This window comes from Apostichopus japonicus, chromosome 21, assembly GCF_037975245.1.
Source record: "Apostichopus japonicus isolate 1M-3 chromosome 21, ASM3797524v1, whole genome shotgun sequence".
In the NCBI taxonomy this organism is placed as follows: domain Eukaryota; kingdom Metazoa; phylum Echinodermata; class Holothuroidea; order Aspidochirotida; family Stichopodidae; genus Apostichopus; species Apostichopus japonicus.
Genome location: NC_092581.1, coordinates 738,584 through 760,285, shown reverse-complemented (window position 1 = coordinate 760,285; position 21,702 = coordinate 738,584). Strand labels below are relative to the sequence as shown.

Genomic DNA, 21,702 nt, shown 5'->3' with positions numbered 1-21,702 from the left:
CCCTGCCTCCCCCTGCCTCCCCCTGCCTCCCCCTGCCTCCCCCTGCCTCCCCCTGCCTCCCCCTGCCTCCCCCTGCCTCCCCCTGCCTCCCCCTGCCTCCCCCTGCCTCCCCCTGCCTCCCCCTGCCTCCCTCCCTCCCTCCCTCCCTCCCTCCCTCCCTCCCTCCCTCCCTCCCTCCCTCCCTCCCTCCCTCCCTCCCTCCCTCCCTCCCTCCCTCCCTCCCTCCCTCCCTCCCTCCCTCCCTCCCTCCCTCCCTCCCTCCCTCCCTCCCTCCCTCCCTCCCTCCCTCCCTCCCTCCCTCCCTCCCTCCCTCCCTCCCTCCCTCCCTCCCTCCCTCCCTCCCTCCCTCCCTCCCTCCCTCCCTCCCTCCCTCCCTCCCTCCCTCCCTCCCTCCCTCCCTCCCTCCCTCCCTCCCTCCCTCCCTCCCTCCCTCCCTCCCTCCCTCCCTCCCTCCCTCCCTCCCTCCCTCCCTCCCTCCCTCCCTCCCTCCCTCCCTCCCTCCCTCCCTCCCTCCCTCCCTCCCTCCCTCCCTCCCTCCCTCCCTCCCTCCCTCCCTCCCTCCCTCCCTCCCTCCCTCCCTCCCTCCCTCCCTCCCTCCCTCCCTCCCTCCCTCCCTCCCTCCCTCCCTCCCTCCCTCCCTCCCTCCCTCCCTCCCTCCCTCCCTCCCTCCCTCCCTCCCTCCCTCCCTCCCATCCATTTGGTGGTCTGTTATATTACATAGCCCATCCACTGCCATGGATCACCTCAGATGCTTAAAGGGGCATTTCTTAAAACTTAAACTTTTTTGGGGAGGTCTATAACATATCAAATTTGAATTTTGTGCCAAAAGCCATCCTTGAACAAGAGGGTCTTGTATGGGAAGTTAAATTGTGCTTTATTTCTGTCTCTTCCTTGTTCTTGTTCAAGAATAGCTATGAAGACAACATGAAGAGAACATTAGACTGTAAAGAAACAAATTAATATCTGACTATATTAACAAATCAGCAACCATCAAATTTCATAGAAGGCAATGTAGACAAAGAAAAAAATGATACTTTTCTACCTCATTGAACAGGTTTGTGCCATCTTTGCCTGCAGCCCTCATCAACTCTTCGGCTCCCCCAGGGTGAAAATCCATATAGGGACTAATGTTATAAACCTTTCCTATTGTGACAGAAATATGATGTAAAATAATTGTTTGCAGGCTGGTGAAATAAATTGCTGGCACTATTGTCAATTCAAAGTAATAAATCAAGGAAGAAGCAGGGATTCACTCAAAGATCACAAAATAAATTCCGCCCAAGACATTACAGTATGTGACTGTATTCTTCTCTTTCATTTGGCCAACACAAATTGGGAGGTTTTCTTATCCTGCTTTATCTCACAAATCACAAGTACAATGAGGATCTTATTGATCATAGAACAAACTAGTATGCCATCATCAATCCCACTTTTAAGAGGATGGAAGAATATTAAGTCAAATGTTCAAAAGAGTAAGCGCAGAGATTTGAGAGAACATTATTCAATTAGCACCAACTAATTTTGGTTGTATGCAATGGGTGGAGGGAAGGAGGATGAGGGAATTCACTGACAAACTTGCATTTCAGTCACAATCATGTAGTGAACAGTGGAAAAAGTTACATCCATTAGTAACTTACACAATCTGACTTAGCTAGGTACTCAAAACTGCATGCATTTATACATGCAATTTCAGTACTTTCATGTCAACTGATCATGTAAAAACCCACCTCTGATGCAGGTCCAAGCATCTTCTACAAGGTTGTGTTTTGCAAGCTCTTCTTTTGATATTTCGACAATATTCCCGCTAATTCCATTTAAGACGCGTCCTTTCTGGTTGGCCATCCTCACCCAGTCCATTAAAGAGTGTCCTGGAGTAAGCCCAATCTTCCGTCTGCTTTTTGTGGAATCACCTTTTCCAGCAGGTACATTTGGTGACAAGCGCTGTTGTGAATTAAGAGCTGGAAACTGAGCCTGTGGGACTTGCAATCCTCCTGGGTTATTCATATTGACCTGTATAACAAACAAAGATTACCAAGGAATTAGAAAGACTAGTAGTAAATACTCAACTATTTCACAGTCTTCCATTAACTTAGAAGCTTGCTGGTGGGTTTAAGTTGATTGCTTAGCGAAACTGCTGGAAAGTTCGGAAACCTTTGGTCGAAAAACCACACCCTCATAGCATTTTGTTTCGGTAACCACGTTTTGTTTTACTTTTGTAATAGTTTGTAGATGCCTCTGGCAACAGCAGAATAGATGATATAATTAGTACAGTTCAGCTGAAAATGTCTCCATTTTTCTGTTTAAGTTGTCAATTGTAAAGGCTTAAAAACTGTCCAAAGAATGCATTGCAACCCCCACCCCTTCCAGGAAAAGGTCAATAGTTGGCTGAGAACAAATAGCTATGAAAGCCTGATGAGAATATCTTTGGCAGTTTCAACCTTTCTGAAATCCCCTGGGTCATGTGAATTTGATTTGATTTATTAACAGTGCTTTATTATAGAGGACCAGAACCTCCGTCAAACATATAAATCCTGAGGAACATGCACATCTGGATGTTGCCTTTTGAGCTACCAAGAATCTAGAGCTTTATGGACTTATTAAATGCAGTACATTATGGGTTAACGTACTACAGTAATAAGAGTACCAATAAAAATAGTCAACCTAGTAATGTTGTTGTATTCAGATGGTATTATTTGTCAAGTATCCTGATGATCACATAATCACATACAAATATGTGAGAGTCAATCCACATACAATAGCCAATACCTTGAGCAGTGTCTAAGGAGAAGTCTGTAGAGTATATAGAAATTGAACTAGGAAGAATGCTAACACAGTGTATAGCTGTGAATTTAAGCAATGAAGCCTTGAAAAAAGTGAGGGCGCTTTGCATTGTATGGCAAAAAGCCAGAACATTTGAACGTTTTCATACATAAAGTGTGCATTTTTAAACTTAATTTGATTCAACCTGTCTTTTTAAAAGAGTAAGCATACTTTTCACAAACAGAGACACTTTCTGGAGACCAGAGTGGAAAGTAGGACCTACTTTTCTACTGACTTTAGAACCAACTTTGAAAACTTTATTTTTCACATAACGACTCAAGCAAGTGGAGTGTTTTATGCAACTTTTACTGTCTGGAATGTATCATTTCCAGTATCTTAGAAGCACATGAAAAACATTTTTCTTGCTGTTATTATTTTAGTGCTCCACTCAGATAGTGTCACATTTGTCCCTTGAAAATGCTGTGAAAAGGTAACCCTCCTCTCCCCCCCCCCCCACATCCCACACACACCTACTTTTGTGTAATACTTCCATATTAGTCTGTGCGTGCAGTTCTCAGTTTAATGTTAATGTTGCAACGTTTGTAGTAGTTTATGCAGGATAACAGATCCCACCTTATGAAGTGAGAGTGCAAACAGTTTGAAGCATGTCTACATTCAGTCAGTCACAAAGGATGAGATGTTAGCACGAGTAGTGGCTTCAGTGTGTCAATTTCCCTAAATAGCTTATTCCAAAAATGCTTAGAGAATATCATTAGGCCTTAAAATCATAGTTGAGCACATTAGGCAAATAGCTAATAAGTTACTGGCCAGAACATACCTGGATAGGCTGAGTAGGCTTTGGCCTACCTCAAAACTCAGATAACTGGCTAGGCCTATATACTGCTTATGACCTTTCACCACATATACAGTGTTGGGAATATGTTGCAAATGGAGGATGTTTTTTAATTTTGTACAAATCTACATATTGACTGACATATTCCAGGCTTAAGTCATGACCTAGACGAACCTAAGTTAGACCAAGGGTAAGGCTACATACATAGGCCTATGTTAGGCTAAGCCTATTTCCTAGTATTGGATTGTAAGTGATAAGCCCAGCTAGGACATCATAAGCCGTCATCCAATGTTATTTTGGCCTGTGGATCTATTGTTAGGGATACAGATTTAGTAAAATGAGGTGGTGATAATTGTTGTCATTAGGCTTAAGTCATATCCCATCTAAAAGGACAGCCGTAGCAGACGCCTAGGCTAACTATATCCAGGGTCCAGTGAATAACAATTGAGCAGCTAAGTAGGACGCTAGTAAAGTAATAAGATTCCTATGTAATTGCTTCTACTACAGCTTCTTAAGAAGTACGTGTGACACTGCAGTCCACTGCCACATTTTTGAATATGTGGCACACGATATCACTATTTCTAGTGATTTATGTCAACTTTATCACTTCAGTTATGTCAAAGACGTAGTGTTTGTACTACCTGCTGGCGCCACCAGTTGGATGAACGGCTCCAGTATATATCGCATGACGTCTTTCTTCCTACTTCAATTTCTATGGTAGAGTACAACTGAATGATAATGTCAAACTAGAATAGCAATGCAATGCTTGCGTAAAAGTTTGGGGAAACATTTTACATATGTATGAAAATTTCTACAATATAATATTTGTCCCCACCCCTCCAACCAAAAAGTTGGCATCCATAGTTCATGTCAATACCTAACTTTTAAGGCACTGTATACGTGCTGAACGCTACATAATGCCATCACAAGATCAGCAAATACAGTGAGTACTTTAGTTATCATGGTTTAAATCATGGCTATATAAATATATGTAAATAAATAATATATATAGGCTATATATATAAATATATATTTATTTATATGCAATTGGGTTATATAGCTCGCAATTGACTTAGAGTACAGCAGTCGCACGCCAGTCAACATAACCCAAGTTGGGCTGACACATACAGTATTATACTATTACTAGCATAACTGTAAGTGTAACGCTAAGTAACAGTACACTGTCACTAGAAGTAACAATAGGCTACGCCTAGCCTAACTTAGGATCTAGGCCTAGTTACGTTTTATACCTCGGTCTAACTATTTTGACGTTGTTAAACTTTAAGTTAAAGACTTGCGTTTGAATTGATTCAAAACTCGAACCACTTGATCTTTCCCATTTAACGTTAATCGCGATTACCAATTAACGCTGTACCAGCTGTCGTTGTAACGCAAAGGCTGGGCTAAAGGGCAATTTTGTTGAGTTTTACGTGTGTACAGCCTAGGATTGTGTAATCTGCGTCTCTAAGCAGCGGAGTCCAGGCGGTTAAATATAATTCTTATACAACTCCCTGGTCCAACACAGAACTTTCGTGTTAATCATCATAGTCCAACAAATAAAGTTTTCAGTTGTGAAGTCATCAACAAGGGCTAAATCAACGATGGCATTGGACCTTCGCCTCCTCTAGCACGAATTCCTCAATGTTTTACAAGGTTTTCACCAAGTATGCACTTTTGGGGTTATCGTGTTCACTAAGTTGATAAATTTGACCTCCGTCGACCTCCACCAATTTCAATGGGATTCTTTTACTCATCAAACTAGATGTCAAGTGTGAAGTTCAACTTGATACATATACATATATCATCATCATTAAAACTTTACTGAAAGAGGTAGGGTGGCTCGTTTAGTCGAAGCTAGCTTGCACGCGGTCGACCTCAAATAATAAAAAAAACTTTTACAAACTTTATGACATCGGGCCTAGCCTATATATGAAACTGTAAAGCTACAAAGTTGCAAAATTGAAACTGAAATTCTAAATGAGATGATAGTGCCTAGATGTACGAACGTTAGAAATCCTTACAGAGTGATCCTATATAAAACATAAAAAATACACATTGATTGTTTATGTAGAAACATGAACAATAAATGGTGTGGGACTTTCAATGACGTGAAGCGTAAAAAAGTTACTAAGACATGGCATAATTTAAATAAAACGTTTTACTTTTCTTTTAAAGGTACTCGAGTTATATTATTTGGTAATGCGTTCCCTTGTTTCGCTTTATGTGGAATACAATTTTCCACCATTCAGAAAGAGCTCCGACGACATAGTTAACCGGAATCGATTGTGTAGGCCTACAGTACGTATTTGTATAATCAAATATTTATTTCATGTAAGGTGGGATAAGTCCGTTGAGGTATTTATCCCGTCCTTAACAAGTCTTTCCATGATTAAGACGTTGGCTGAAAGTATGCCATCCAAGTCGTTCAAGAGTTGAACAAGAGGGCAATCCACTGAGTTGCAGATCTCATCCCCTCCGAGACGGAAGTAATTGTTGGGTTACTTCTGAATTCACCTGGTTGCCATCTTTGTTAACAGGCTGGAATCCAGTTTTTTTTAGCGCATAGTTTAGTTAAAAGTTTAATAGAAAACGAGGGTCTAACCAGCCTGATGCTTCATGCAAGGCATCACTGAAGTTTGGATCAAATTTCTCCTCTGACCAACATTATCTTGCAACCTAACCCTCAACATGTAAAGGGTATATTAATTCTAGTATTTGTCTCATCATTCTCTATATCATCATTCTCTATATTATATATATATATATATACATATATATATATACATATATTATATAAATATATAATATATGTATATATATATATATATATTTATATATATATATATATATATATATATAATATAGAGAATGATGAAACAAATACTAGAATTGATATACCCTTTACACATATATATATATCTATATATATATCTATATATATATATATATATATATATATATATATATATTTCACTGTTCTGGATTTTACACCTCATTACGGTTTGAACTATATATACGCATTGTCAACAAAGGGCAGGGATAATTGAACATGGAGTACTGACATGTTGCATCGAGTACATCGTTATAACCCTTTCTTTAGACTAAACCCTCTAAGGGTGGGGACACAACAACGTGCAATTAATCTGTAGAAACTCTAGTCATAGGAGAGAGTTCTAAACGTGAAAGCGTGATTTTTAACATTATAGGAGGATAGCGCGAACGCAGTCCTCCACTACCAGAAATTATACGCCCGAGTTCTTTACGTTTGAAAGAATCGCAGGGGTCAACCCAACCGAAAAGTGCAATGGTCAGGCCTCACCCTGGAGGCTCCGCCGTCATGATCACGGAAATCCCTGCGCCAGGTAAGTATGCTTAAATAAAGACAGTGCATATATTTATACACAGGAATGCCTAGTACAACATATTGAACGTACTTCCGTATCGATAACCTTACACACGTGTTAGTAAATAATATCTGTTGACGTTTTTTACAGTATCTGAGATAAATTCCTGTAGAAATTAAAATTTGATTTCAAAATAATTGATGCAAACGTGCAAAAATCTAATTTTTGATTATTCTCACTGTTAATTTTACGATATTCAAATTGGTGATCAACCCATTACGACTGTAGGGTAGTACTAAGATGATGCATACAGTTTTTACTATCATATACGATCTTTTAAGAAAAATACTAGCTTTAGAAATTAAAAATGATATACATAGATTACCATGCTTTTGGCTGAATTTGATCAAAACTATCCAATCTGCTTGTAAAATAATATTCTTGTGCGTACACGACTCCTTGTATAAAATGAATCGGCCTGACAAAAAAACTCAGGGAGCATGAAGGTAGAACAAGTTTTATTTGCTACATGAATCACTGAGTTGTAAACATTCGAAACGTCTGGCCGGTCTTGTTTGGTATATGATCGCTGACCCGATCAGGAATTTAGTAGGATAAGCATATGACCAACGAATACGCCTTGCGAGTTTATGGTGTGATAGCGATCAGCGAAATATGCTTGTTTGCCTTACTTCAAAGCTCAGCACTTGAGACAAAAAACTATACTAAGTGAGCCGTGCGTGCTGGATGAGGCGGGGGAACATACATCGTCTATTATATTAGTACTTAGGCCTATACCTATGCTTAGTTACAGTTACACTTACTTAATAGTCGTAGGCTAGATTGGTAGACTCTAGTGACAGTATACATTGTCATGGAGAAAATTGGAACTTTCTGATACTGTCATTGCATACCTACGATAAGCAGAGAATACCAATATACAGTGGTAAGCTAATGGTGATCATTGTCTGAAGTTGCAGAAAGTTTGTAGCCTAGGCTAGCGTAGCATATTAACTGGACATACTACTAGTACTCGCCTAGGAGCAGGTGATAAGTATAGTAAAGGCTTCATAATTGACGCACCCCCGTAATTGATGCACCTTCAATTATTACTAGCAACGATACAGCAGGCCACCTAAACTTTTTGCAGTCAAGCAGAATAACATATTTCATAAATTTTAATCCATTTCAGCTATTTGCTGACCAAATTGTGGTATTTTTTAAGCTTCTTACACCCTCCCCCCCCCCCCCAGTTTTGCACAGTTTTGGGGCATTTGGAAATCTTACATCCTAAAAATAACCAACATTACCTCAATATGATAACACTACTCTCTGAGACCTGACCTGTCTGAGCTTAGAGGCTCAGAGCATAGCAAACAGCATCTAAAGTCAATGGATGTACACTAAGGTCTACACTACAGTTAGCTTATCGACGAATGTGTCAATTTAGGGGTATGAAAGAACTTGACACGGCAGACATTTTGTGGTCAAATTCTGCTCAATTGTACGGTACATAAGCACAGAACCTTAAATACATTGAGATCATAACATTTCTGAGGAACTACACATATGAAAAACACATACAGTTGAGTGATTTGGATATTTTCTTGATAGACATTGTTGATCAAATCCTTAAGTACGTCAATTATGAGCCCACCATGCTACTACTAGTTCTACTAGTAATAGAAAAACCTACAAAAAACAATTTTACTGCTGGGGGGGGTTCCACACTCCTCAGTGAAGTAAAGGTCATCAGTACTATTCTAGAAAGTCAAACTATGGTGACTTGTGTTATATCTGTGTTCCTACTGTAGCTAGGCGATTGTTACGGTGAACCTAGGGGAAAGGATCTGGTAGATCTGTTATACTACATATTGGACACAGAAAGTGGGCATTAACACCTTACTCAAGGGCTACTCTCACAGGGCTCTTAGAAGAGTACTACAATGTCCTTTAGATTCAAATTAATTTGTCTTACCGTATCATATTGTGTAAACATTGTTTTTTTTCCTATTACAGTAAGGAAGAAGTATGAGATGCTCATGCTGACTCTTGAGCAGGCGGGTTCATAGATAAATTGTTTGCATTAAGTTAAGTTGTACGTGTACATGAAAAAAGAGGTGCTTTGTATTTCTTTATATTATTATTGGTTACACTATCCTGCCACTGCCAGAATTAGTTACTTCAAATGGTTTGCTGTCATTTCTATGGATGCCAATATGTGACTTTGGTCAAGAAAACAGTTCTTCACCATTACTGGAGAGCATCTGACATATTCCTTAATTTCTTAGTTGTACAGTCATTACAATCATATCTGATTCCTTAACCAAGGCAAATGGATGTGATGGTGATGTCTGTATATGAGTGGGTGGGTATGCGATGATTTGGCTTGTAAACAAGATAACCCACTATACCTAGCTTCAATGAACAAACTTTATTTTGGTAGAACTAGAATGTTAGATTACATTCTCTGCAGGTTCATTTAGTGGGGGAGGTTGAACTTGAAAGTCATGTGGGGTCAACAGTGGCCAAAATATGTAAAACATTGTACAAAAGCCTACTCACCAGCTGCAGCTTCCTGAAGTTCATAGTTGGGTGGTAGGCAGTTGCCCCTAAATGAATACTAGTATTCTGGTAGAGGTCAATGGTCTTTTGAGATCAACAGTTTCAAATTTCTGAAACCTTATAGTCAAGCTTACTGTACAACTATACCTTCAGTGAATCTCATGGATCCTTGGTTTATATGTGTCCCTTAATGACTACTGCATTTCGGGGTTTTGGTGGAGATTTAAGGTCATTTTAGGTCAGTCATGGTAAAAATCTCAAAAATTGGTGAATTCAATATTGGTAATATTCATATTTATTATATAGACACCTATTAATTAGTTTCCGGTTGCTATGGTTTTTTTTATTTTACCTTTTCTATTGGAGGATTTGGTCAACTTCAGTTTGTGAAGGGGTACCTTATAGGGTATTGCACGGACAGCACAGTAGGTCAGAAATTTTGTTAATGTTAAACTGGTCAGAAGGTCAAATCTGCATCAGGGAGTCAACTGAATTCTCAGTGATTATGGGATACTATATGATTTTAGGGGAAAGTGGGTTTGGCAGAAAATTGTTTAAACATTTCACAATTAAATAATTAAAGCTGTGTGTTTGTTTATTATTAAATAACTGTAGTATATTAGCATATTTGTTACTCATATTCATTCAAAGTTCAATAGCATGTACAGTAGTACCATTCTCTAGATATATGACTAATGCTGATTTACTGAATACCTATAATATAGAACTTTCTTTGTTCTTTGTCACCATGATATATCACATTATGTCAGTTGCTTTAATGATCTGCTTGAATACAGTTTAATAAACACATCTACATAACCTAATTATTGGAGTTCTCTCATGATTTGTTATCTACATTGTTATTACTGTATTATTACCTTATATGAAGAAGATACAATTCAATAACAATTAGTAATTGTGTGATGGCAGAATTGATTTCTTAGCTCAATTAGGTGAAGATAATGTATCTGGGTATTTCCTTAAGGATACAGTACATGCAGTGTATATCATGTAGGAAGACTACTCTTTTTGGATATGGCACATTTTGGCATAAAAGTTGTTGATTGTATAACATTGGCATAATAATTATACCCACAAGTAAATATGTTTGTTATGGTCAAGGGAGTTATGTTGAATCTTTCTGGTTCTGAATAAAACTCAGATGCTCTATAACAGTCAGATGAAAAAGTTGTAGGTAGTATGGGGGGGGGGGGGGTTATTAATAATTAGTCATTAAATTGTAACTCACCAAATATCAATAAGACGGCCACTTGGTAAAAATTGGTATATACCAGTTCAGTGATCCAACCTGCAGGCAGCACTTAGTCTTTGAAAAAGCAGCCACATTGGCACCTTAATTGGATGATGACCTTTGCCAACCAAGAGGATATCACTGCATCAGACCCAGTGGTGGATCAGTTCTGCCATTGAGTAGGCAAACCAGGTATGGGATTAATCTGCCCCTGGGATGGCGGATGGAAAGATTCCTGTCATAACTGCTACTACTGGTCATTTACAGTATGAAGCAAACCAGAATGACTGGGCCACTAGCAGCATTAGCTATAACATAAATGCAGGCATGAACCCATTTGGAACACTGCACCAACATGCATCCGTCATTGAAGTACAATAGTTTTCCAACCATATCCCTTCAAAATTCATGTTGTGCATAATACCACCACGTACAGAACCTAACCACAAACATCTTTACAGAATGTACGTCGGTACTAGTTTATAACACTGCAGGCCACCTTTAAATGGTACCCGTATGAACGACATATACAGCACGTCTTAAAAGACCTCCATTTTCGTAGTCAACCACTCTCATATACATATACTTACTTTAGATGTGATGCACAGTGGACTGCCACCAACAATTATTGCCCTCTGCAGTAGCACCCGAGTAGATGAAGAATATATGTGTTGATGATACAGCACCATATATGAATCATCCCGGCCTATATATTCATGAACTCTCCCCGTAACAACTTTTCTGACCTGTGACACGACAATTTGCCTATATCTACGCGCGTTGCACAGTGGACTCTATCGTTTATATGTACATATCACTTACTACAACAGGGGTCCCTATTGTTTTGATGTGGAGCACCCCTTCAGTTGAAGCTATAATTAGCGTAGCCTTGTTTAGACCCTATAGCTATGTACAGCATGGTACGTTTTTATTTTCACAAAGCTATTTCCCGTATCTAATTGCTGTACTGCCCAGAGTACACCCGCGACATCGCTTTAGATTGATACCATAGGGTCTTGTACATTTCTCCCACGCTATCTTATGTTTTCCTTTGATTTTTGGCAGATTTGCTTTGGAAAAGCGAAGAAGCCAATCAGGTTTGCCTATTGGGCCCAATTTCCCCCAAAATGATTATTCAAGCCCTGCCTCACGCAGTGAACAATAGATTGGTTTGTACACTTATGCGAGACGGTCGCTAATTGCTGTGGAAGAAACATGATACCAGATGACACTCAATTTCGTAATAATAATATGAATAAAGATTTAGTGGTTTCACGCCCCTCTTTAGAGAAATTGCCAAGCCGTTTGTATCGGACAGAACCTCTGGCATGTAATAGGGGGTGATGTGAAATCAAGATTTCTGGAACTCTGTCCTCTATATATGGTCATAAACAAGCTAGAGCAGCACTATAACAGTCGGGTATAGGTGGGAAGCGGAAGGGAAGAAACCCGTGGTCAACTTGTTGGGCAACACCGTCAGAGTTGCGACTTTTTCTCAAACATTCGATTTCTTTCAAGTCACTCCTGCAAAGAGAATGCTTTCGACATTTCTTTGCAAATTTTCGTCTATATTCTCCAAGCTGTGACGTATTTTTTTTCTGGAAATGTCGACTTCTAATTTTAAATCATTCATCAAAATTACGAAACATTCGATTTCTTTCAAGTTCCTGCAAAGAGAATGCTTTCGACATTTCTTTTGCAAAGTTTCGTCTATATTCTCCAAGCTGTGACGTATTTTTTTCTGGAAATGTCGACTTCTAATTTTAATAAATCATTCATCAAAATTACGAATCTCTTGATCAAAATTTCGACTTTGCATGTAAAGCTTTGTATTCTTTTCAGAGAATGTCAACTTTTCTCTATTTTATCTCAAAACGTCCACTATATTCTCCAATATGGATACTTTTATGTCGACTTACTCCTTGCCCGACAATTAAATTTCAAAATATCTACTATACTTTTTGATTATTTGATGGTAAGCGCTGTCAATTTCTACGTACGGAAATATATAAACGCAAGGGCGTAGGAACCGGGGGGTGGGGGGCGCCAGCCCCCAGTGAAAAATATGGAGGGGCAGAAGTATCATTCCGCCCCCCCCCCCCCGCTTCGCAAGTCAGAAAACCCCTTTTTCATATCCAAATGAGAAAAAAATCTCATTTGGAGCACCAAATTGCATCTAAGGCCAGGTGAAAATGCAAAATTATTTACAAAATGGATTGGGTGTTGAAGTGTGCTACATTGCACCAAGTTGCATCTGAGGCCACCTGGAAATGCCAAAAAAATCTAAAGGGGAGGGGGACAGCCCCTCCCCTTACACCCCTCCCCCAGGCCGGCCATCAGTCTTCAGCCCCACCCCCCCCCACTCAAAAGTACCTTCCTACGCCACTGCATAAACGCATATAGCATTGAAGGGCATACGTTTCGAGGTGACATAATACAGGTTTATAAGTTCCTTACAATTAATGATTATGTAGGTGCTTGTGATTTTTTGAAGATTTCAACTGTTACTCGAACTCGTAATCATATATACTCTCAAATTAATTTAAAATTCTTCTCGTCTGGATATTAGAAAATTTAGCTTCTCTCAAACTGGGTTGTGAATGAATGGAATAATTTGGCAGAATGGGTTGTTTGTTCTGATTTGTCTGTCTTTTAAGTTGAGAAAAACATTGATACTTTCGTAACTAAGAGTGGGTGTATTTAATGGGTTAAGGATGCATTTGTCAATTTAATTATTTATTTTTTATATATTTTGTTTATAAAAAAAAATACGTAGGCCTATATGCTTTTAGGTGTGTATTCCTGTGTTGGGGTTTTCAATGGTTGGGCTTTCAATGTGCCGTTCAAGACCGATTAACCTGTTATGTTATGTTTGCATGACAATCGTTTTCTTTGTAATTCACACAGATTCCGCATTATTCTTACCCCTGAATGTGATCCCAGTTGGTAGAGGCTCCTTTAATCATTCCGCAATGTTTACTATTCTCTCCCACTTCCGGCGCGAACGTCAGATGGAGTTTTCTGCCATCAATCACGTCGGCTGCTATGCATTGCAAGGCTGTGTAAATTTATCAACACGGTATACATACAGCCTAACTGCACAATAGTTATACACGTAAATTAGCCTAGGCACTACACTCAACGTCGGAGAGCGGTCAGTACGGACGACGGCCGTGATGAAGAACAACTCGCAGTCGTAGAGTAAAACTAAAAGCGGTCCTCATATTCACAGAGACCCATTATCCGTGAATCCTGGCTCGGATAGTCTTTTAGCATGCCGAAGCTTGATGATCTCATTGAGTTCTCAGGAGAAGACAATGTTTATGAGGTGGAAAAGATCGTTGGAGTTCATAGACAACCGGTAAAAACCAAGGCTACGTACACAAACGTAACACTAACAGCTTTGTACATTCTTTGGATTCCACTGACAAAGTGACAGGTGTATCCTACTGTGTTGACGAATATGTTGGCATAACATTAGGCTGAGTTGACAATTGCACATCAATATATCTAGAAATTAGTTAGTACCTCATCGCACAGAGAGGACTGAATCTTTTTTCATGCAATGATTGTTCATCAGAACAATACAGTAGAGAGAAATTCTGCATTTCATTTTGCCTGACACAAGGTGCACAAAGAACATGCAGGTCAAGGTCAAACTCAGTCCTGCAGGAGGATGGGGGAGAGGCAGGGGGAGCTCTAGCCTCTAGTCTAAGTAACCTTGTACTTAATGTAAGATGTAGGCTGTAAATAAGTCTAAGCCTACCTAAATCTTAAGTTAAGACCTTGTTCACAAAACCAAATGGAGATGTAATTTATTGGCATTAACCCTTTGTCTAATTAGGTTTCAATCAGTTTTCATTTGCTAGCAACAATGTTATTTATTGTTGAATGCATATACTAAATTATAAGGAACCTTGTAAAGAGAAGGAAAACAATTGAATGTCCATCATTTCTGCCATCCATATTCTGCAATCCTGGTAATGAATGGTGCTGTCTCCCTTGTTTTTTGCTGTCATTCAATAGGGGAAGCCACCACTCTATAGAGTCCGATGGAAAGGCTATGGCCCAGAGGAAGACACATATGAACCAAGAGATCATCTCCTAACATGTGAAGATATGATCGATGACTACCTTCTAGAGGAAGAGAAGAAACAAGAGGAAGCGGCCTCCAAAAGAGAGAAAAAGGTTTGTGGCCTGCAGATCATAAACTCTCTCTCTCTGAACTTCATGGGTTATGGCTATTACTTAAAACCTATTGATTGGTCATACATTACCTGTATGGGTGTACTTATACATTATGAATTGTGACCCTAACAGAATGTGAATAGATCATTTTAACAGTACTCTGTGTACACTAAACTTGAATGCATACTGTATATTGATCTTTACTATGAATATACCTTATGACTATCACTGAACCATACAGTACAGTATATGGTTGTGACATTTAACTGAGCCGCATACACAGCACCTTATGGATCATCAATAAGAGGAAAGAACAGTGTGGATAGTTATTCTTATTGAACCCTCATATGTTGACTCTCTCTACACAATAACTTAGGAACAATGGTTCATGCTATAAATGTGACTATGACTTTAGCCTATATATTTGTTGAATGTGACTCTGATGAATCCATAAATAAATTTGTTGCAGAATCTGAACCTTATGGATCAGGACTCTTGACTGTACATTATGGACATTGACTGTAGCAATGAGACCACTGTTCATACATCCAGGGTCATTTTCAATTGAAAACTGCGAGGAAAGCTCTCCAGTCTCTGCAGAATGATGCCACAGAATCATTACATGATTTTGGGAGAAATATTGAAAAAAAAAACAATGAACGAATGATCAATGAATGTTGCATAAATGCCTTTTACCATACACTATTCCCCCATGATCACTTTAGTTTCCAGTCAGAATCCTCATTTACATATGTGCTGTCTGCTTTAAATGAAAAACAAAATGTCCAGTACAGTTTTAGATCAGTAATGACTCTAATAGGGAAAGGGAAGTTTCAGTATTAATGGGTGTATTGGAAATATTTGCACTTTCATGTTTTTGTACAAGTTTTGAAGTTATTTGCAAACAAAAATTTAGTATCTATGTGAAAGCTTTTCTCACTTCTGTGAGCTGTAATCTTATTTCTCAGAAATCAGTCAAAAGGAGACATTCAGGGGAAAGCGCTTCGCCTTCGGGTTCTCCTACTGAAACAAAAGTAAGAGATGTAGGTCCCAACAAAGAGGATGTTGGCAGTGATGAAGTTCAAATGACCCCATCCATCTATTCAAATGAGAATGCTCACTTTCAAGAGGATGAGGATCCTGATGATGTGGACAGAAGAGCCCTCCTCAAAGACCCTTTCTGGAATGATCTTGAGAATGGTGTCATTGTACCCAACCTGTTTGAGACCGATATGTACTCCAAGGTGAAGAGTCGAAGGGCTACGTTAGAGGCAAAGAGAAAACAAAAGGAAGAGGAGACAGATGATCAGAGGAGTTCATCTCTGAATGAGTCTCAAAGCAGTGAGAAATCTTCACCCGGGGGTGCCAGTAAGAAGAACCAAAGTCTGTCACAGGATGCCGGGGAAACAAAAAGACACAAAAAGAAGAAATACAGCAACAAACACGATCCGGGCAAAAAGAAGAAAAAGAAAAAAGATCATAAGAGTAAGAAAAAACATAGACAAGTGAAGATGGACCTAGAGGCAATCGGCTCCTTGGAATCAGCCACACAGAAATCATTGAAAATGAGTCCCAGTGATCTAGATGGTTCAGATAACTCGGCTAATCTCTTCATCTCTCGTATACCAGCTGAGGAGGTCCTCACAGTAGCCAAGCTGGAGGAGCAAAGCAGACAGAGTTCATCAAATGGATCCCAGAGCAGTGATGGGAGTGAGGAATGTGACCAGGCTGCAAAGGTAAGAAGGACCCAGGGTCTTGTGTTTGTTTGCTTGGGTAGATGCACCACTAAAATCTTCCCTGAAAGCAGTTTTGCCAATGGGTGTGCCCTTACAGCTGATAGATTTGATGTGTCTAATTAATGTCAAATTTAGCAGCAAGATTTGGACCGTTTCTTGTCAAATAAACCAGGTGATGCTCTCAGGTGATTCTCTCAGATTTTGGTTGAAACTTCATCAGATGAATTCACTATAGCCAAAATGAGCAAAATCTTCAAGAAAAGCTCTACACTTTTCTAAGATGTGGTCCTCTGAATATTTGGTCAGCAACTCTTTTTCACACTCACTAAGTTTAATGTTTGTGCTGAAATTGAAAGCTTTCAACTTGCTATTAAGCAAGGTATGAAGCTGAACGGTTGTATTGTTATTAACTGTTTGCCAACGATTCACAATCTGGCCAGAATATAATAATAATAATTATAATAATAATAATAATAATAATTATAATAGAATGCCCCATCACATTCACACAGAACATTTTTGGGACAGGTTGCTTTAAAGTTAGTGGGAAGAGGTAATGGTCATGAAATATTGAAAGGTTCTAAAAACAACCAATGTCCTTTGTTGACACTGTATTGGCTCAAAGACCACAGTCTGTTACTGTAGGAGTATGAAATATAGTGATAATGTCAGTGAGCAGACTTTTCATCCTTAGTTGGTCAAGAGTTCTGAGGAAAGTATCACTTTTTTCTTTGATTATATATTTCAAGGATAATTCCAGTGTCTATAACACTGTGATGATTAAAGTAATAGCTATGAGTGTATTTTCTTTCCCCTATCATTCACTCCATGTGTGATGTGTTTAAGGCATCAAGTGTCTTTCAGAGAAAATAAAATATTTCTCTGGAATGCAAAGGAGAAATTTTGAATCCTTGCAGTCTTATTCTCTTGATTTACAGTCAAAAGTTACCAAAGCTTCAAAACCCAAACAAGATTCACTCAGAATGCTTGAGTCAAGTCGGCCTGGCCATTCACCTGGTATGGGATTTCTGAGCCCAGATCTGGAGCAGATGCTGGAAAAAAACCCATTTAGTCTTAATGAGGACACAGACTCTGAAACTTTGACAACACCATTATCTACAAAAACACTTTCCCATTCTGACCAAAGTGCTAATCCATCGGTAAGCAAGGAAGGCGCCTTTTCCAACTCTGAACCAAGTCCTTCTTTATGGGATCAATTTGCCAAAGATTTAGCATCACCGCCGCCAAGCACTGCTGCTGCTGCCTCTGTGACGTCAGTCGTAAGGGCAAACTCTCCTATTCACAATGTAAATAACGTGAAAAAGGAACCTGTCGATATCATTCCTGATTCCTCTGTGAAAGCAAAACAAGAGGTGGTAGATCCTCCTGTCGAAAGTGAAATGGAAATAATAAAAACTGAACCAAAATCTCCAAGATTAGGTGAGGATGTAGAAATTAGTTCACAACTCATTCCTGCGAATCACCAAACTGCAGGTGAAAATCTGCTCATAGTGAAGACAGAACCGGTAGAATTAGCAGACAACGTTACATCTTCTTTGCAGAAAGAAAGGTTGTCGTGTGAAAATAATGAAAAGAATGGAGACACAACAGCTGCTTCAAGTTCGGTTACAAAGCAGGAATCTTTGGATATTCCTGACAGTATCGAAGATCACTTAACCTCCGTAGAACCTGTGCTGGAAACTGTTTTGAAGTCCCAGTCTCTGGGTAATATGGAAGAGCTACCAAATTTAACTGGGAATCTTTTTGACAATTTTCTTCCCGCAAATTCACCCTTCACTGATGACGAACAGAGGAATTCTGGATCGGAAGAACCTAAGATTGACGTAGGTCAACTGCTGTCCTCCTTGGAGGACAAGGAAATTTCCAATAAAGAAACTGCCACAAAATCGAAAAATTCTTTGACTCTTTCAGGGATGGAGGCATCGAAAGAGATTTCCGAAAAGGAAATAGATGCTACAAGAGAGGGGGAGACAGAAAAAGAGGTAGAAAGCATGGAAGAAAGAGATACTGAGCCATTAGAATCAGAAATGACACCCTGTGAAGTGAAATCACCTACAGAAGCATCGAGTCTGGTGTGGCCATGGTCTGGCAGTGGTCCAGTCACATCTCCCAGTGAAGAGATCACCAAAGATGGAACTGTGGAACAAGGCGGAGGAGAGAATGCCAAATCACAAGAAGCAAAAGAAAGTGATGGCAGTAGTCAAGTGGTTCCAGGTGATGGAGTACGAGGGTCTGATGAAGGTGGAAAAGTTTCTGATGTTGTGCAAAAATCACCTGACACTTCACCGAGATCACATGTCACATCGAAGAACAAAAAGGATGAAAAATCTACCAAATTGGCTAGCCCAAAAAATATTTGCAAAACTGTTTCAAAAGTAGCAGAAAACACTGACAGCACTGAAAGTGGAAACGGGCATGAGGGCAATAATTTATTTGATTCGCTGAAAAGTTGTGTTAATAAAGAAAAATCGAAAGAGAAGTTAGGAAAACTGAAATCAAATACCTTCGCTGCAAGTAAAGATGTCAGTAAACCGTCTAATTTGGAAGAAACGGCTCATGTTAAGGGTAATGTGAAATTGACAGGTTTTCAAAAAGATAGACAGCAACATGTCAAAACTACCAATTTGGAAAGTAAACAACCTAAGAAGGTTTCAGTCGTTGAGAAAAATAAAGAGGTTTCAAAATCGAAAAACGTGTCCAAAAATGGCAGGAAAGATGAAGAGAAGAATAACAATGTGAAGATTCCACAAAAAGGTACTGACAAACTCCAAGGCAGCAAAGACCAGGATACAAGGAAGAAACAGCTGCATGAGAAATCAGAAGAAAAAAAGAAAAAGAAAATATCAGGAGGTAAATTGGAAAAGTTTTTTTTTTTTCCAATAAAATGATATTTATTTGGTAATAATGTAAGTCATAAAATGTCAAGCTTTCACTAAAATTCATTACGTCCTACTTAGCCAACCTTCTACACTGGGAGGCACTTCTAAGCAGAATAAACAACAAAATGATAATGAGGCCTGTTAGTGAGAATGATATCTTGTGAAAGAGCTTCTCTTTGTAGTACTGTGGATGCACTGACAGTAATACCTTTTGTTTCACAGCTAGGATCTCCATTACTAGATATCGGCAGACCCACTGTACATTGCGTGCTAGGACATTTATTGGAGACCTAACTTTGTGTGATGGATGCTGTTACCAATCATCAATTTGTCAATTGATACAATATACACTTTACCTCCCTCCTCTCTCCACCTGTCTCCCTTAGCACACAAGGAAGGTATGAATCACAATGTAGCAGGATAGAGGGCATTTCAAATCTCTCTTGCCAGCTCTTGTTCATACTACAACGGGGAAACATAACAGAGAGAGCAAAATAATACATATATTGAAACTTTTACATCTGTCCTTCAGAACTTGCCAATCTAGATGGTTAAAATCCAAAAGGTTTAGCCAAACATTAAATTAAAATTGATAAACTTGAATTCGTATTGAAATCTTGTTCGTCCATTTCAGTACTGTTCACATCACGCCTGCATCTCAGATTTGTAAATTGAAGGGTAGTGTGAATGATATGAAAATGACATATGGTCCCAGGTTAATGCACTCTAGAGGCCCTTGGTTTGTCTTCTTGGAAATGTGATCCCAATTTGGGAAAAAATGACAGAACTCAATAACCCTGATTGATATATCAAAGATCCTCTAAATTAGAAATAGTGGCAACACTCAAATTAGTTTTATTATACTTTCGAAGAAACAGTTCAAATTGAAATGATAAACATGAGTGTGTCTTTGCTAATCTGCATCTGTCGTATTAGCAGAGCATCTTGGAATGATAGAGCTCCATGTTACAGGAATTGAAATCTTAGCAATGAAACTAGTAATGTCTTTTTAATTCTCTCTTTTTATTTTTTTGTAGGTTCCTGGAAATTTGACAGTATAAATGAAATACCGAGAAATGATGAGAATAAAGTACCGATGGAACTTATTGATAAAAATTTAACTTTAGATGAAGGTAATCAGTTGCTTTGCTCATTTTATGGTATGTAGGGGGGGAAGGTGGAGGTAGGGATGAGGGGTCTTTAGTTGATTCAATGTAGGTGGAAGGTGGAGGTAGGGATGAGGGGTCGTTAGTTAATTGAATGTAGGGGAAAGGTGGAGGTAGGGATGAGGGGTCGTTACTTGATTGAATGTAGGGGGAAGGTGGAGGTAGGGATGAGGGGTCGTTAGTTGATTGAATGTAGGGGGGAAGGTGGAGGTAGGGATGAGGGGTCTTTAGTTGATTGAATGTAGGGGGGAAGGTGGAGGTAGGGATGAGGGGTCGTTAGTTAATTGAATGTAGGGGGAATAGGTGGAGGTAGGGATGAGGGGTCGTTAGTTGATTGAATGTAGGGGGAAGGTGGAGGTAGGGATGAGGGGTCGTTAGTTAATTGAATGTAGGGGGGAAGGTGGAGGTAGGGATGAGGGGTCGTTAGTTGATTGAATGTAGGGGGAAGGTGGAGGTAGGGATGAGGGGTCGTTAGTTGATTGAATGTAGGGGAAAGGTGGAGGTAGGGATGAGGGGTCGTTAGTTGATTGAATGTAGGGGGGAAGGTGGAGGTAGGGATGAGGGGTGTTAGTTGATTGAATGTAGGGGGGAAGGTGGAGGTAGGGATGAGGGGTGTTAGTTGATTGAATGTAGGTGGAAGGCGAATGTAGTGACGAGGGGGTCGTTAGTTGATGGTACATAGGTCGAATGTGAATGTAAGGATGATGGGGTCGTTAGTTGTGCAGGGGGAGGATGGGCCAAGAAGAGTATTTAATGGTTATGTTATTTCACTTTCTTACCAAACAACTACTTCTTTCTGACTTTGCAGTATCTAAGGCTAATTTATCAGTGTCGTGCTTTCATAGCAGCACACAAGTCTTTGTCCCTACTATTCTATCGAAAGTCAGATGTTAATTTTAAGTGGACTGTGGGTTTTTTTCTTTCTTAGAAATTCAGAA

At 39.4% G+C, this 21,702-nt stretch overlaps 3 protein-coding genes and 1 non-coding gene across 8 annotated transcripts in view; 1 reads left to right on the top strand and 3 right to left on the bottom strand.

Moving 5' to 3' along the window:
* Positions 1-11,358, bottom strand: part of LOC139962909 (uncharacterized) — a 47,466-nt gene extending 36,108 nt beyond the window's left edge. The window contains exon 1 of the mRNA XM_071963309.1: positions 10,772-11,358. The gene's annotated coding sequence lies outside the window, so the exon portion shown is untranslated. The remainder of the gene's footprint in view (positions 1-10,771) is intronic.
* The window catches only part of LOC139962907 (cytochrome b5 reductase 4-like), a 31,687-nt gene extending 19,644 nt beyond the window's left edge, over positions 1-12,043 (bottom strand). Inside the window, exons 1-4 of one of the 5 annotated variants that reach the window (XM_071963301.1) lie at positions 11,365-12,043; positions 4,255-4,341; positions 1,728-2,010; positions 1,043-1,143 (exon numbers count right to left, since the gene is read on the bottom strand). In XM_071963301.1, the coding sequence (XP_071819402.1) occupies positions 1,043-1,143; positions 1,728-2,010; positions 4,255-4,341; positions 11,365-11,463 (570 nt within the window). In that variant the 5' untranslated portion in view covers positions 11,464-12,043. Of the gene's footprint in view, positions 1-1,042; positions 1,144-1,727; positions 2,011-4,254; positions 4,342-4,911; positions 5,516-11,364 lie in introns of those variants that run through there. The other 4 variants (XM_071963305.1, XM_071963302.1, XM_071963304.1 and 1 more) reach the window with 4 other exon arrangements.
* LOC139963296 (U1 spliceosomal RNA) lies at positions 6,818-6,983 on the bottom strand. The gene has a single exon (XR_011791544.1). It is a non-coding gene; the product is annotated as a U1 spliceosomal RNA (small nuclear RNA).
* A 1,679-nt stretch (positions 12,044-13,722) lies between the features above and the next one.
* LOC139962906 (uncharacterized) overlaps positions 13,723-21,702 on the top strand; it is a 33,645-nt gene continuing 25,665 nt past the window's right edge. Inside the window, exons 1-5 of the mRNA XM_071963300.1 lie at positions 13,723-14,135; positions 14,801-14,962; positions 15,931-16,698; positions 17,637-19,569; positions 20,636-20,731. Coding sequence (XP_071819401.1) covers positions 14,049-14,135; positions 14,801-14,962; positions 15,931-16,698; positions 17,637-19,569; positions 20,636-20,731 — 3,046 coding nt within the window. The 5' untranslated portion in view covers positions 13,723-14,048. The remainder of the gene's footprint in view (positions 14,136-14,800; positions 14,963-15,930; positions 16,699-17,636; positions 19,570-20,635; positions 20,732-21,702) is intronic.